The sequence below is a fragment of the Aplidium turbinatum genome, chromosome 6, assembly GCF_918807975.1.
Source record: "Aplidium turbinatum chromosome 6, kaAplTurb1.1, whole genome shotgun sequence".
In the NCBI taxonomy this organism is placed as follows: domain Eukaryota; kingdom Metazoa; phylum Chordata; class Ascidiacea; order Aplousobranchia; family Polyclinidae; genus Aplidium; species Aplidium turbinatum.
Genome location: NC_137477.1, coordinates 31172032 through 31187810, shown reverse-complemented (window position 1 = coordinate 31187810; position 15779 = coordinate 31172032). Strand labels below are relative to the sequence as shown.

Below are 15779 nucleotides of genomic sequence, written 5' to 3'. Positions count from 1 at the left end.
TGTCACTTTGTCAGAGCAGGCCGATAATGTCATTACTTTTTATGTGTGATTAGACCATCTTGAGTCTGATGCAAATACAAATAAACACATAAATAAAAAAAATAGGAAAGTGTATCTTTTTGTATCACCCGGTTGTGTTGTATGCGCTTGTCGCGTTTGAGATGTTGTTGGGTTTATTGGCGTAGGGCTGAATAAATATCATCCCTCCAATTCATGGCAGCTGGGGTTTCAGTCAAAAACTGCAATTTCTTAAAACTTCATCAGGGTTTGTCTTATTGCCAGGTTTCGTGCCACTTTGTACCCATGCCCCGAAACCCCCGCGGAACGTCGTGAAATAGCCTTCGGAGTCATGACTCGAATCGAAGATCTGCAAACTGTAATTACTCATAAGTATTTGCATGCTATGAGCGTCTTTGAGGACCTAAACATTTTTAGTTTCATTTTTTGGTTTTGTGATCACTTAAGATCCAAAACATTGTTGTCGTAAACGGTGTTAGCTTTTGTCCTTTCAATATCACTGCAATTTCACTGTTCATCTTGTGGACAAAGTGCTGACAAATCAATGAAATGCATTTGTTGTATGATTTTTGGTTCCCTGACTGGTTTTGTAGCATTCAACTTGTGCAACCACCACTGGCAAATAACGAGTAACATCATCTCCATCTTGTAATATTACTCAGTCGTTGCATGTTTCTACTTGCATGCTTCAATTGTCATTGCTTATACAAAAAATCTTTGAACTTGTCGTTCACAACACCCTAACGCTAAAATATTTTTTCATTTCCACTGTTCTGGTGGCTGTGGAATGATAGCCTGTTCTTCAATATACCTTTGTTAAGTTTTGTAAAATTCGTTCTTCTACAATAAAAACTCTGTGGTACTGAATTGATAATTTTGCATGCATTGTTGACTTTTTTGTGCTAATCAAATTTTGAAATTTGTTCAACTATTAGATTGTTTCCGTTCCTACACATTACACAATCTTCTTATTTAACTTACGAAACCTTCAGGTTCTCAATCAAACCGAGGATCATCGGCGTCTGGTACTTTCGCAAGTGGCCAAAAATATCCGTGTTTGGCTCATAAAGGTGAGAGTTTGGCATTATTTATAGCGTGATGTTGCGACGGTCACTGTTCTTTGGTGTTTCGATGATAGTTAAAGGCTTAAAGCATGCCCGCATTTAAGTCGGGAGAAATCGAAGAAAGGGGCAATGTGAGGCTGCTTATCTTCTTCGTGTGAAAAGTAAGACCTCAGTTACTGAAGGAAATGCTGCAGACTTTTAAAGTCTTCCTTCCGTAATCAGGAAATCGGTTGTTTAACTTATTATTACAAGAGTGTTTGAGCAGCCGCATGTGGTAGCTTCAGTGAAATCTGCAGTATGTTGGGTCTGCTTTGATTATGATGGGTTGAAATTTATCGTCTGAAAAGGTTTCAAACTAACATAATCACCATATTTACTTTGACCTATTCTAACTACAAGGCATGTTTAATGCAAACATCCAGTAACTATTAGCATCCTAAAAGAAAAGCCTTCCTTGTACGACATACGTTCGTCCTAATGGAAAATTGGTAAACACGATTATCTAACAACTAAATATCGTCATGCAGCGGTATTCCTCTTCCACCTTGCGTTGCACCATTATTCCACAGAGTCAAAAATCTTCAATTTTGTTGTGCGCCGGCCTAACTTCTTGAAGTCGTCCCCCCTGTGGTGTTTGGTGCAACACCTAGTGACTCATTGAAAAAACATACTTTTGTATCATGTTTTTGCTGCAGTTTTGACTTGAGGTTAAATTCCTTGAGGTTTTGTGAGGATGGCAAGCTAGCCTCTTGTCAGTTAGGACTAATCTTGCTTACGTCATGGTTAGATGTTGTGATGTTGTCTGCCAGGTTCGGAAGATTAAGGCGATCTATCACACTCTCAACATGTTCAATGTTAACATTGCGGAGAAGTGTTTGATCGGGGAGTGCTGGTGCCCGGTAGCTGACCTCGACAAGATACAACTCGCTCTACGACGCGGCACGGTCAGTAGCCACTTTTCAGGAAATGTATTTCAATGTTATGTGAATTTTCGAATAATGCGAATGCATGTATTGGATTACCTCATCACGGGTGGTGCAATCAATGATAATTCACTAAAGTTTGAAATTCTACTTTTTGGACAATGTATGGGACAAACTTTTGGGACATTTTTTCAAGCGTATAAGCTTGAAAGAAATGTTACAAGATATTTTGAAAAGGAAGTACACAACTACACGTCTTCTGCGATGTCTCGCAGCCCGTCTGCTTCTGTGTTTGATCCACATAGTGATTGGTTGACGTGGCTGTGATTGGTTGACAGGAAATGAGCGGCTCGTCTGTGGCATCCATCTTGCAGCAGATGAAGACGGACAAGTCACCCCCGACCTACAATAAAACAGACAAGTTCACTTCTGGGTTCCAAGCTCTCATCGATTCTTTTGGCGTCGCCAATTACCGCGAAATCAACCCAGGTATGCCATCGCCTTTGGAATTTTCAAACTTGAAACCCGTTGAAAGTTTAAATCCCACAACCGGCAATATAGTTTTTCTCTCTGCATCAGCCTCAGTAGTTAAGTTCTAATAATTTATATTAATGAACAAGTGACGTCAAAGCAATTGGCATCTTGTAGGCACAGTGGACAAAATAAGAATGGTTTAAGCACGCCAACGTAATAATGTCGATTTTAAGACGAAGGTGCATGTTCAGAAATGGCGTCATTGCGCATGTTTGAACGTAGTAGACATGCTCTGTATTACCATAGTATTATAGAGAGTTACCATCAGTCTCGTACATCTTCAGCTCCCTTCACCATCATCACTTTCCCGTTCCTTTTCGCGGTGATGTTCGGCGATCTGGGTCACGGTTTGATCATGTTCCTTTTTGGCTTGTATTGTGTTCTCAACGAGAAGAAGTTTAACCAGAAATCGGACAATGAGGTGTGTATGGAGCCGTGTTGAGTTGCTAATAATTAGTTGCATCGTCAAACATGTCGCTGGGTTGGGCAGATTTTTATTCAAAACTTCTTTTGTCTTAGCAATAGCATCAAGGAAGGAAATTTATGAAAAATATGTCATTCTAAAAAAAATTCCTAATTTACTTTCTAATGCAGCTGCTGCAAATGGTTTTGTTTTTCGTTCACAACAGTTTTAATTTATCTCAATAACCGTTATAAATATTGCCACAGATATGGGAGATGATATATGGGGGTCGGTATCTCATTCTAATGATGGGCTTCTTTTCCATGTACACCGGCTTCTTGTACAACGAATGTTTCTCACGATCCATCAATATATTTGGTAGTGCCTGGGATGTTAGTGCCATGAATTACAGGTATCTTTGGCGAATTTCAATTTATTTTCTAATTTTTGTTAGTGGCAAGAAGATACTACTCTTCCAAGAGTATGCGGCTGTGTCATAAAAAGACTAAGTATGATATGACATTATATATTATACGATATTATATGTATTGTGTATTGTATATGTAAGATACTATATATAAGTAAGATGATGAGAGATATATATACGAGAAAAGAGATGTATATATGTAAGACATTATATTGTATATGTAAGTAATAAGTATCATATGCTTGAAAGTGAGTGTTTGGAAGTGGAGTTCTGTTTTTTTGCTTGCCCGTAGGCAGGGTTGATCGGTTTAAACCGGGGCGGTTTAAACCGCCCGGTTAAAACCTGGTTTAAACCGGGCAGTTTTGACCACCTATTGCTGGTCAAAACCCCTTTAGTGTATGAATCAAGTTGATTTTCAATTGAATTAAAAATATTACCCTCCATGTTTAGTAATGATGTTCAACTATATTTTGTTTTGATCAACATAACCTAAATGCTGGATTTGGAACAAAAAATATTCAACTTCTCTGTTTGTTTTTGATATTTCAATCAGTTGGTTATTTTAATTATTGAGAAAATTCAAATTCTAAAAATAAGTTTCTGATGAACCAAAAAATGCTTGGTAGAACGATGAACAATTTGCACAGCCAACTGAAGTACAAGAATTTATTCCAACAATTTTTTTTATGAAAAACATTTGCCATCAAATTTTATCCAGTTAAAATAAAACAATGCGAATGCATATTCTAAGATGCTTTAAAAATTAAAGACAGGATAGTTTATGATTCGTTCTTTGAAGCCTACCTATGCCTATCTACTTTATGTAAGTTAGAACACCTCAATTGAACAATTGGAATTAACAAGTCTCTTCAGTATATTCAAATGCTTCATTTACCAGTCAATTTCATCTTTTCCTTCTCCCTCACCTTCTCCCTCCTCCGTCACCTTCTACCATCTCCCTCACATTTTCAGTGATTTTCTGGCGAACACGATCAAGCAACTCATTACAGGGTTTTGACCGGTTTAAACCTAGTTTTGACCGGTTAAAACCAGGTTTAAACCGCTTAGTGGTCAAAACCCAGTTTTGACCACTTAGAGATCAACCCTGCCCGTAGGTGTTGAATACGACGCAAAAATAGGCATAATGGTAAATAAAATCTCTTTTCAAGGGCTGAATGTTTATTGAGATAGCGCGGTGTTTTGCCCTGACTGCCAATTGCAACGTTGTTTAACATACAATTTTGTTTCTGTCGTATGCAGGCATACGCGCTGTGATTGAAATAAAGTAAACCTGAAGTCAATTTTCGTGTCCTGTGAAAAACGCAGCCGCATGCTTTAGAGCGGTGTCAAACGATTGCTCTTTCAAGCATCGCGACAGAGTTCGCACCACTGACGATATGAAGTGTTGGTTAATAACAAAAACGCATCAAGAAACACACAATCTGTTTCCCAACTTAATTCTTTCGTCAACATGTTGAATTTTCTTTTCCTCCTGCAGTAATGAAAGGTTGAGGGAAGCTGTTGATCTTCAAATCGATCCCAACATTTCCGGCGTCTACAGGCGCTACCCACAAGATTCCTCTGACCATAGTTTTGACCCACGGGATATCGGAAACCCTTACCCTTATGGGATGGACCCGGTAGGTTGAACCCATATTGTTTCACTTTTAGTTTTTTCAATATTGATTATTCGGCCTCACAACCATTTAACTGTTGGATAATCTTTTATGTCACCATTGACCTCTCCAGCTCGCTGAAGGTGCGACCCACTTCTTTTGTCACATGAAATATGAGTTGGGTTCTATCATAAGAGGCTAAGGAAGAGTCGTAAATTTTCAGTAGTATGAAAAATTACTGAAAATGACTGTCTTTTACTGACTGACTGAAAGCAAAATAAGTCTTTTATCGGAAAACAGATCGTGATGATTGAAAATACACTTCTTGGATTTATGTGACTGAATCGAACTCTTGACATTTAGTCAGGTTTGAAGTTAAATAGTTTGTTTCAACGCTAAATCAGTCGACTTTATTTCGAGTTAAGTTTGTCAGGTTTCTGACATTGTTTCTTGCAGATTTGGCAGTCGGCATTGAACAAGATCACCTTTCAGAACAGCTACAAGATGAAGACTGCTGTCATCATTGGCTTCTGTCAGATGGTATTCGGGCTTATTCTAGCTTTGCAGAACCACATGTGAGTAGCAGACAATCTGTGCAGTGCGCATGTCACTGAGTTAATCGGTATCAAAGATCATGCCAGCGCTGTGAGGCGATGCTTGATTGCAGAGGAAGCGCAGCTGAAATATGTTTTAGTTTTTTTTTTCTTTCAGGAACTCATTTTCATCAATATGCTTTATTAATAGTGGGGGGGTGGTGGGGTAATTTTAATTTCAACCTCAGCCCTGATTTTAAGATACAACAGGACATTCTAAGACCGCTGGAAAAAAATTAAAATTTTCGTCCAAGAACCCCCTACCCTGAAAATTATTTTTCTCGTCAAATTGCCTTGTATTGCATTGACGTCACTTTGTTTATGACATTTAAAGTTCAAATATTATTTGCTACTTTACCAAAACACCTTGATAATGTTGCAAGACAGCCGAAAACAGTTTTTCTGGTCTTGAATCGTTGTAAAGCACGGAAAAGTGGTCATTTTAATTATATAATGTGTAAACAGTTGTGTGAGTTAAAGTGCACTACTAATCGATAAGTTACTGAACACCGCACTAGACAACCTTTCACTTGACGAAGAAATTTCGTCATCCCAATTTAAAGATAGGATTCGCCTTTCAGTGACGTCATGATATGTTATTCTGCAAACTGCAAGTTTTAACTTGAGTTCAATTCACCTGCACACTAAATCTAGTTTTGTAAGCCACAATGGGTTAGGGTAGGAAAAACGGAGACGCGGAATCACTTGGACTTAAAACCTTCAAGAAATTACAAACTATCCAAGCTGAGTCAGCAAAGATAGAACGTGCTTTCTCAAATCTGCGATATTGCCTATAAATCCAAAATCGACATGGCTGTTTATATGTGTAGTTGAGTACATTTTTTTAGGTCGAAAATCCCAGAAAACAAAAATTTTGAATTTAGTTACAAAATTCTAACTCCAATTTAAAGTGGCCATATTCGACTTTTAGATGGTAACTTGAAGAAGTGTTGATAGTAGTCTGTTAGAAAATCTTGTCAAATCTTTTCTACTTTTGCATTGTACAATCACTTCATTCAGGGGTAGGACGGTTGCTATTAACACCTCTCTAGCTTGTGGTACCGCCAGTAACGCAATTAATTCAGTGATCAATTTATTGTTACAGATACTTCAGGAATTATTTGGCATTATTCTGTGAATGGGTTCCTCAACTTCTGTTCCTGCTGGCTGTGATCGGATATCTCTGCATCCTCATCATTTTCAAATGGTCCACTTGGACTGTCTATGACGCCCATGTAGGTTCATCTTTTTTAAATGAGATCTTAATTATGTTCTTCAACTCAAACGTTATGGTGTTCAACATTTTCAGAATGCTCCGAGTCTTCTGATCGGCCTCATCAATATGTTTATGTTCACTGCTCCGGACCCAGACGATGGAAACTATCCTCTTTACGGTTCGCCATATTCCAAGACACAGTTTTATGTCCAGATCTTCATTGTCATGCTTGCCGTCATTTGCATTCCATGGATGCTTTTCTCCAAGCCCTACATTCTGAACCGGCGACACAAGATGAAGAGCCGACAGGTATAATGCTCTTCAGTTGCTGCTTGATAAATAATTCCTATGTTACGTAACACTGTGATAAAGTGACGTAACAATAGTTTCTCGAATCGTCCATTGCGTGGTGTTTTTTTCACGGCAAGAAGCACGGCAGTTAGCGAACATGACAGCATCCTTGCAATGTTGAAAATACTTTGAAACAGCTCAAGTGATGTAACTCAGCCAGCGTCTGCATACGATGAATCAATGTAAAAAAGAACTGATTTGCTATCTGGGAGTGTGCACGCGTTGACTGTCGAATCTTAGCAGTAATGTCGCATGCATCTTGTCCAGTTAATTCTGCTTGTTGATCTCTCTAACCCTGGGCAGTCAACCGTGACGCTTCTCATGGTACGTCACTACGTCAGTCATTGTGTGTAGCAATCATTGCATCCCCAATCCCCATCCTATTTTTGTTGATCATGCTTGGATGTCTGCAACTTACAACATCTTTTATTGGAAAGTCATTTACGTTTTTCTTCCACTGTTTACTTGTGTGGGCCAAAGATTCAATGTTGAGTTTTTTCTCTACTTCTGATGTTTCAATTATAATTAAGTTTAAAGTTGGTGAATGATATATTGCACATCGATATAACATTAACAAAGAATTTGGAGACCCAACAAAGAATGGTCAGAGCAAACATCTTTGAATGGCGGCTACCACGGTGGTGGTTTGAACACTGACGCGCAGCACGAACTTCATTTGAAACTTGCGTGGCATTTGGTTGCGTCACGCTATAGGTGCTATATGAGATTTCTTAAAACTTAGACAAAAAATGTAGTGTTTATCTTAGTGACCACGTCGCGTATGGAGTGGTAGGTTCAGCCTTCACGATACTTCCAGTGTTTGTGCTACGAAGTACATAGTTACGTCACAGTCACCGAAACAGATGCATTCCTCTGTTGGTTCTGTTTCGTTTTTGTTACGTAACTTTGTATTGCTTTTCGCAATCGTAGATGCGAGGTGAACGATCTAAAAAAAGTAAATACACTCAAATAGCCTCAATATAGCCTACTACATAATTTATTATTCAGGCACATTTTAAACCTTTCAAGGTTTTTCCATCGTTTCCCGTTCATTAAGGATGCGGGTAGTCCTATATCGATTTTTGTAGTTAGTATCTTTTTCGTCCGGACGCGTTAATGACGAAAAATAAAATGATTGATTCAAATGAATCTACTCCATACTGCATTTCCTTTGAGTCAAGCTTTTGTGTCGCAAAACCGCCCAGTTTCTGGGACCTGATGATCCGGATGTTGCAGGGATCGCGAAGATACGCCGGCATCAACTCAACCATGGATGAGGTTTCGGATGATTCAGCAATCATTCACCATGACCATCTGGAAGCTGCAACTTCCACTGACGATGTGGAACTTCTCGATGTAAAGGAAGAGGAGGTAAAACCTTTCCATTTGTTGCATCTCAGATAAATGCCTTTTTTCGGAATTGACTTCTTTTTATGCTCTAGAATTAAGTCTTCTATAACATAAAAACATGATTTTCTTCTGCAAGTTGCAGAGAGAAAGATACGTATGTGCATTTGCAAGGAGGTAGCCTACACATAATCATGTTTATTTTACTACTGAATTTTTGCTTTATTTTAGTTCTTACTGAGCGAGATCATGATCCATCAAATCATCCACACCATCGAGTTTTGCCTCAACTGCATCTCTCACACCGCTTCTTACCTGCGTCTCTGGGCTCTCAGCCTTGCTCATTCTGGTATGAATGCCCAATGAAAAATTTTTCTTCGCTATTGCCTTGTCATCTTTATATGTTTTTAGTTTCAGTGTGAAAGTAACAAAGTTGTGTCTGATTTTCAACCACGCATAATATTTTCAATTTGATTCATTTTGTATGTTTTCAAAAGCATAGTATGTCAGAGTTTAATTTGATCTACTGATATGTTTTCTGATGTTTTTTTTCTATAAATGTTCATCATGTAATCAACTAGTTGATACTGTCCCTTACGTACAATTGCAGATTTCAACAGAAATATTTATGTTATTTTCAAACTTGACATTTACCGAGTCAATATTTTCTTGCAGAGTTGTCAGAAGTTCTATGGACGATGGTTATGCACAGCGGGTTGACCATGTTCACTGGCGTTCCGGGAGCTTTCATGGCTTTCATCATATTCTGGTTAGCCAATCCTAACTTAGTGAAATAATCTCGCACCAATTTTTATATGAAATCAACATCACTTGTAATTCTGAAGATTGCTATGCCATCATTGCAGAGTGTTAACTGGATCACTATCTCAGCCCTAGCAAAACTCAATTATAAAGCGAACCTAACTTTAACCCCTGCAGTTTTCTGAATATCCCTTTTTTTTTTATAAGGAAATCAGTTTTTTTTGCATCAATTTACCGTCTCCAATCGTTGTACCGGTACTCTATTCTATTTATAATCAAGGCTTAATTTCGTCAGACCGGTCTTACTCTCTTTTGTTCCAATGTGTCAAGTTGGCTTGTGCAATCGCAATAAACTACTACGAAGAATATAGACGCCGTTCTCTGTTTATCCCCACTACTGCAGCACTCGGGATGTCGTTGCACTACTGCAGCTGTATATGGGTGGTCCATCTTTAAATAGTGCCGCTACATATTTCACATTGCAATGTGCGAAAAATACATTTGATGGGCTAGGTATCCTCGGTTTTGTAGTTGGTCTGCCGCGATTAATTGTCTTTGAAAGTTGGTGGGAAATATGAATTCTTGAGAAGATTGCGGCACTTTGGATTCTTTGTTTAAGTTGATCGTGTTGTTGCTTTCAGGGGATTTTCAACTCTCACTGTTAGCATCTTGTTGATGATGGAAGGACTCTCTGCTTTCCTGCATGCTCTTCGTCTCCACTGGGTGGAGTTCCAGAGCAAGTTCTACGGAGGACAAGGTCACATCTTCGCCCCATTCTCATTCCAGCTTATAGTAGAAGGAAAGACTGAGGAGTGATGACCTTGTTTATCATTCCAATTGTTAAATTTAAGATAAACAAATTTAATTTAAATTAGTGTAGCCTAATTGTTGTCAAATTTCATGTTAAATTCCATGTTTATAGGTTTGTAAGATATTTTATTGATTTTTGTCCATTATTCGAACAAGTTGGTCAATATTATTGTTTGAATCACTTCATATGTGTATCAAAAATTCTTGAAAATTATGTTGTAGTTTTCTTTCGGCGCTTGGTTATTGGCAATAAATCTTTCAGTCATGTATTTTCTGTTGTTATTAGACCATACAAAGTCGTAACTTGTAGGAGTGGTGAGGTATGATAGTGATCATGTTTTATTTTGTGCCCTTTGCAACAACGTGCAGTACGCCGCGATTACAGTCATCGAGCAAGCTGCTCTTATTATTTTAGCATGTCATTAAGTGCCGCGTGCTCTGAACATTTTTTTTAAATGATGGTTATTGGCTGCCTCAAGCCTGTCTCAAATTTCCTCTTACTGATGTGGGAGCAGACTAGGGGATGGGGAGTCAAGAACTAGCGCGTTTTAGTAGACAATTGATTTTAATTTGAGTTTGTTTGTGCTTCTTCTGGATGCCTGTTTGTAAAGCACCGCTCTGGAATGGTGTCGCGTTCTCTCCACGCAACCAACAAATGCACTGATAGACTTACCCCAAGGAAATTGTTCAACCTTAGTGATTGGAGTTAATTGTCCGTTTGGGTGTTTTGAAATCAGGAAAGTGGTGATAACTTGGATAAAGGGAAACGAGTGCCCTTAGAGCCGAGTAAAAAAAGGTTTTACTGACTTAGAAAACTTTTTGCTTGCTTTATTCGCGATAGTTGGCGCCTTTTCAGTAGGAAATATAACGAAGGGGTTTGAAGTAACATGGCGGAAAAAGTTAGTTTTCTAAAACCCTCGGATCGACATACTTCGGAGGCAGTAGAGATATGAATTGAACAGGATGGGGTGGGGCCACTCGAAGTCAATTCAAAACTTCACTGCTCGTCAAAAAACAAATAGTCTTAGTTTGTTTCAAACAAGCTTTTTTGGTCGAAAATAAATTCTTTACCAAGAAGATTATGGGCTGTCCATAACGGTACCCGGACATTTTGCCGAAATTATACAAATGTATTATCATTAACACCTAAATATCATTCACAAACAGATCAGTCCTTTCGGCAAAATGTCCGCGCACGGTCCATAACAGACGTCCTCATAAAATTGCAAAAAAAATGACACCCCTTTGTCCGTGCAGACAACATCACCGATATCTCTGAAGTGTAAGTGGCCATGGCAGTTCTCTTGTAAGCTATTGCTTGCGCGAGACTGCAAATAGACTAGGCTTGCTTTTACTGTATTTACGAAGTTCTATTAAAGCTTAAAATACTTCATACTAAATTGCGTTGTAATACCACACTTTTCAATTACGCACTGCACACAAAACTCTTTCGACTTCATGCAAAATACGTAGGCCTGATCTGGTCATTTTTGCTCTAAGGACACTGCAAGGCATCAAACTGTTTTTGTATATCATCATGGTCTACTCATCAATTTAACTTCACTCTCTTCCTTATAATTGTGTTTAATGTCCATCTGTGAAGTGTAACAGCAAGTCATATGGAACTTCTTCTTCTTGCCAAATAGTAACTTAATACGGCTGTAGTAAGAAACATTTTCGACGTGTGATCGAATCATTGAGTGCTAAAAAGAAAGATCTTCCTCATGCGACCTTCGCATTTTATAGCTTCGGTGACCTTCATACGCCGTATTAGGGGGAACACGGAGTAAAACGGACATTTCTTATTTGAAAAAAACTACAGATAAAACAACACTTTTTTCTCCATGTTCTAAAGCTAGGCCTACTTGAATGAAGATTTCACACCAAAAAATTTGAAACTTTCGTACCACACCCGGCAGCCAAGAGGTCGAAATAGCTTTCTCATTAACTACTGTACTTTGTTATAAAAAGTTGTCTGCTAAAATATGATAACATTTAGGTGTTTTTTGAAAATTTCTGCTTCACTTTTAGTTTTAAACATTTGTGGACAATAAATCACTAGGCCTATCCTCCAAGAAATGAGCTTTCTACATATTTTAGTTTTGCTCATAATTATAGACTTTTTTATGTAGTTTGTTTGGTTAAAAACGTACAATGGATGATTGGGGAAAAACGAACACATCGATATCACTTGCAACACAGCCTAAAAGAATGATTAATTATTTTTTTAGCGTAAAAATTGTTCTGAAAATGGCTGTGAAAACAGACAGCTAGTCTGTTTTGGAGACCTGGTTGAACTTGATTCTATTTCTAAACCGGACTGGTTTATTTATGGATATTCATTCCATCAAGTTCACAAAAATTGCTTGATTTTGATAATTAACAAAATGAACTTCGAGGCAAAGCGTCATATAGGCTACTATGTCGGTTTTGCCCCACGCCCGGGGTAGGTAAAACCGACACCCAGAATAAAAATCATTTTTTGTACATAAATAAAAAAATAAAACACATAAGTTTCATATTCTAGGCAGTTGTTGTTGTTGTTAAGTGACATATTAATTAAAAAACGCAATAAATCTATGATATTTTGCTCCGCCTTCCCATATCCTCTCATTCCGCATATCCAAACATCTGGCAAGTAGCCTATTTTATTCAGGTTCCATAATTTGGATCTGGTTTCGGTTTGGAACCGGTTTGAAGGGATCCGTTATTTTGAAATGGACATCCTTGATATATTGTGGATTTTCGTGTGTGCCTGAACTGCTCCCAGCTTCTCAATCAAACTCGTAACTGGTTTTGAAACCAAAAATTTGTTTGTACCGTAGTAGGCCTACTACTATTACTATAAAAAAAGATGTCCGCATCCCAGGTACCCCCCTCCTTCCTTGTCTGTAAAAGTCCGCAATTGGCAAATCCCCAAATCATCGGCAGCCGTGGCCGAGTGGTTAGCGCGTTGGGCTCGCAGTCGAGAGCCTGCATGTTCGACTCCAGCCACCCACACTTGCTGTTGTTTCTCTGGGCAAGAAACTTAACGATAATTGCCTCTACCTAGTGATCGATTTCGAGTAATGGGCAGTACCAAATTTAAGTCATAAGTATAGTAGACAACCGGAAACAGACATTGCAGTCGGCTGCAGCGTGGGTCAGGTGTATGTCGGAAGGCGTACACCGATGCATAGCGCTCAAGTCCGCTTTCTCGCAATGCAGGATAAAGATAAACAAACAAACAAACAAATAAACAAACAAACAAACCTCTTCCCCTTGACTGCGGACGTCTTTTATGGGCAGCCCTTGTCTGGAAATGGAATCAAGACAACTTACTTTGTGTCAAAGCAAAAGATTACGCACTAAAAATAAATTTTAAAAATATTTCCACGTTTTTTATTAAAAATACCATAGCCTACAATGAAAGTGAGCACATGCCAATCTGCACATGCATTTTGCTCTAGCACATGCCAACTTACGTCAGAAGGGAGAAGAATAAAAACCATCGAGAAACGAGATAACTTCGTTTTAAAAAGCACGAAATATCTCTAAAAACGATCAGAGGAGGGGCATTAAAGCAAAAGAATAGGAGCTGGTTCATCCAGTTTTCGGGCTCCCTAGAAAGATTACACCTGTTTAGGGAGCCCGAAAAGCCTAACCCTTTGCCACCTTCAAGGCTTTAGCAATAGCCTACGTTTGAACGAGAATATTTTGCAAAACGAAAAATTATAGGCCGAGGTTAGTTTTTTTTTGGTCACATAACCAAGTGCACCAACGGCGAATTAACTGGGCAATGAGAGATGCTGTTCTCACTAAAAGTTTTCTTAAGCAACTGGGCTACGTTTTAGGCAAAAATTTTGACGTGTGAGTGTTCAACAGTAGTAAAAAAGCTCAGTTTTCACCACACACTCATTGACAATGATGGCCTAATGTTCCACCTTATTCCTGCACAGATAAATTCGGTTTATAGAATGAGACTCTTTATAGAAATGGTTTAGTGCCTGCTTTGAGATGGAAATCCGCAAATGTTAGTTGGGGCATAGATAAAAAATAGTTTCAAATTCACACGATCCAAATATTTCGAAAATGTATGAAATACTTTGTAACTCAATATTAATTTCAAGACTACTATTGACGTTTAGCAGTAGCAATTTTGTTCGTAAATTTTGCTCCGGTTTACTAACTACCACCATCTAGTTAAAAGTCTGAGCAGGAAGATCTATGAACCTCTGGTGGCTCAAGTTGACAAACTAAACCTCCTCCTAGTAACCTCTTTTAACCGATAGAGCACTTTATCTTCTGCAGCTGAACTTCACTTAAATTTATGTAGACAGTGCTGTGCGCATTGCCTGGTTTTCTTTTCTCTCTCCTGATCAGTTGTACTCACCATATGAAGGTGCCCACTCTATGCAAGCAAGAAAGGACTTCAAAGTGGCGTGAGTTTAATAAACGGCAACCAAAATAAAAAAACAACCGTTAAGGAAACGCGGATGACGGTGCTGCGCGCTGCCTGATTTTTTTCTGTCCGTGGTTTTAATCGAACTTCTGACAACATGGTCAAAAATGAATCATGTGACTTACAAAGAATGTGATATCATCGGGAGGCAAGCGCGAGACTAATTTAGTTTGTCGCGAGAATGCGGTGATCGAAGCCAAACGTCACAATGCCATGAATTTAATCTGTGACAGACAATACCAACATCGGGCAGTTCACTTGTAAGCCGCGCAATCGCCTGCAAGACTAACTGGTACCTCCCGAAACTCTGCCACCAGTGGCGTATTTAAAAAGTTTGTTAGGGGGGGGGGGGCAAGATATTATGTCAGTCAGCCGCGTAGCAGCTGACTCGTCGGCTGGAGGCCAATGGGGGTAGTACACACGGGGTAGTCTCAACGGTAGTGCACAGAAAGCTTAAATTTGGTGAAAATGGCTGTTAATTGGTTCACATTTTTTCTACTTGGGTTAAAATTAGACTTGTTTAACCCTTTAAATAGTGAGGGTATACAAAAATGTCATATGATACGTCAGAACGGGGGGAGGGGTTAACAGAAACCGTCAGAATACCGACAGAAAGGGGGTCCAAAATCAAGAGTGAATCCGCAGAAGTAAGTTACTGCTCCAATCAATGAACCAACAAAACATATCAAACACTTCAGAACATAAACAGTAAGTTAGTCCTTCCGACCTCGAGTACTTTTGAATATTCTCGACGATTCGCAATGACAATTTACAGTTTAATGCGATGGCTGCGCTTGGCAAATATGTCAATGACTGCATCATACTCGAGTACAATATCCTTGTTTAAACACATCTGAGCTAAACCATCCAAACGTGGCTCGGTCATGGTCGTGCGGTAATAATTTTTTAGGTAGGCTACTGTAGTGAACTGAAACATCGCTCATTGTAGGCAGTTGCAACTGGAAGCGTAGCAAAGATTCGAAGTAATTTATGGATAATCGGATAAGTGCCGAGTTGTTCTGCAGCTTGACACGCACCCACAAGAGTCGCAGGTCGTTTATCCACAGAAACTGCAAGCCAATTCGCTCTCCATCTTCGCAATTCAATAGTAGCTGCAAAGCAATTGCTTGGTTCAACATCCAGCATTTCATGGCAGAAGTTGAAAATCGCGTCGATCGGGCAGTTCTCATCTTCATGAATCAATGAAGGCAGAAGTGTGCAGACTTTAAAAGCTAGCGAGCAGTGCTCATTGAATCTCTCGTGAATTTGTGCCA

The 15779-nt window shown here is 38.9% G+C and overlaps 1 protein-coding gene across 1 annotated transcript in view; it reads left to right on the top strand.

Annotated features, from left to right (window-relative positions):
- LOC145771608 (V-type proton ATPase 116 kDa subunit a 1-like) overlaps window positions 1–10333 on the top strand; it is a 35787-nt gene extending 25454 nt beyond the window's left edge. The window contains exons 8-22 of the mRNA XM_082583319.1: window positions 283–376; window positions 1011–1088; window positions 1892–2026; window positions 2344–2494; window positions 2824–2960; window positions 3209–3354; window positions 4868–5009; window positions 5442–5560; window positions 6684–6813; window positions 6888–7103; window positions 7413–7469; window positions 8382–8516; window positions 8724–8841; window positions 9168–9261; window positions 9896–10333. Of these exons, the coding sequence (XP_082439445.1) occupies window positions 283–376; window positions 1011–1088; window positions 1892–2026; window positions 2344–2494; window positions 2824–2960; window positions 3209–3354; window positions 4868–5009; window positions 5442–5560; window positions 6684–6813; window positions 6888–7103; window positions 7413–7469; window positions 8382–8516; window positions 8724–8841; window positions 9168–9261; window positions 9896–10070 (1927 nt within the window). The 3' untranslated portion in view covers window positions 10071–10333. The remainder of the gene's footprint in view (window positions 1–282; window positions 377–1010; window positions 1089–1891; window positions 2027–2343; window positions 2495–2823; window positions 2961–3208; window positions 3355–4867; window positions 5010–5441; window positions 5561–6683; window positions 6814–6887; window positions 7104–7412; window positions 7470–8381; window positions 8517–8723; window positions 8842–9167; window positions 9262–9895) is intronic.
- The last annotated feature ends 5446 nt before the right edge of the window (window positions 10334–15779 follow it).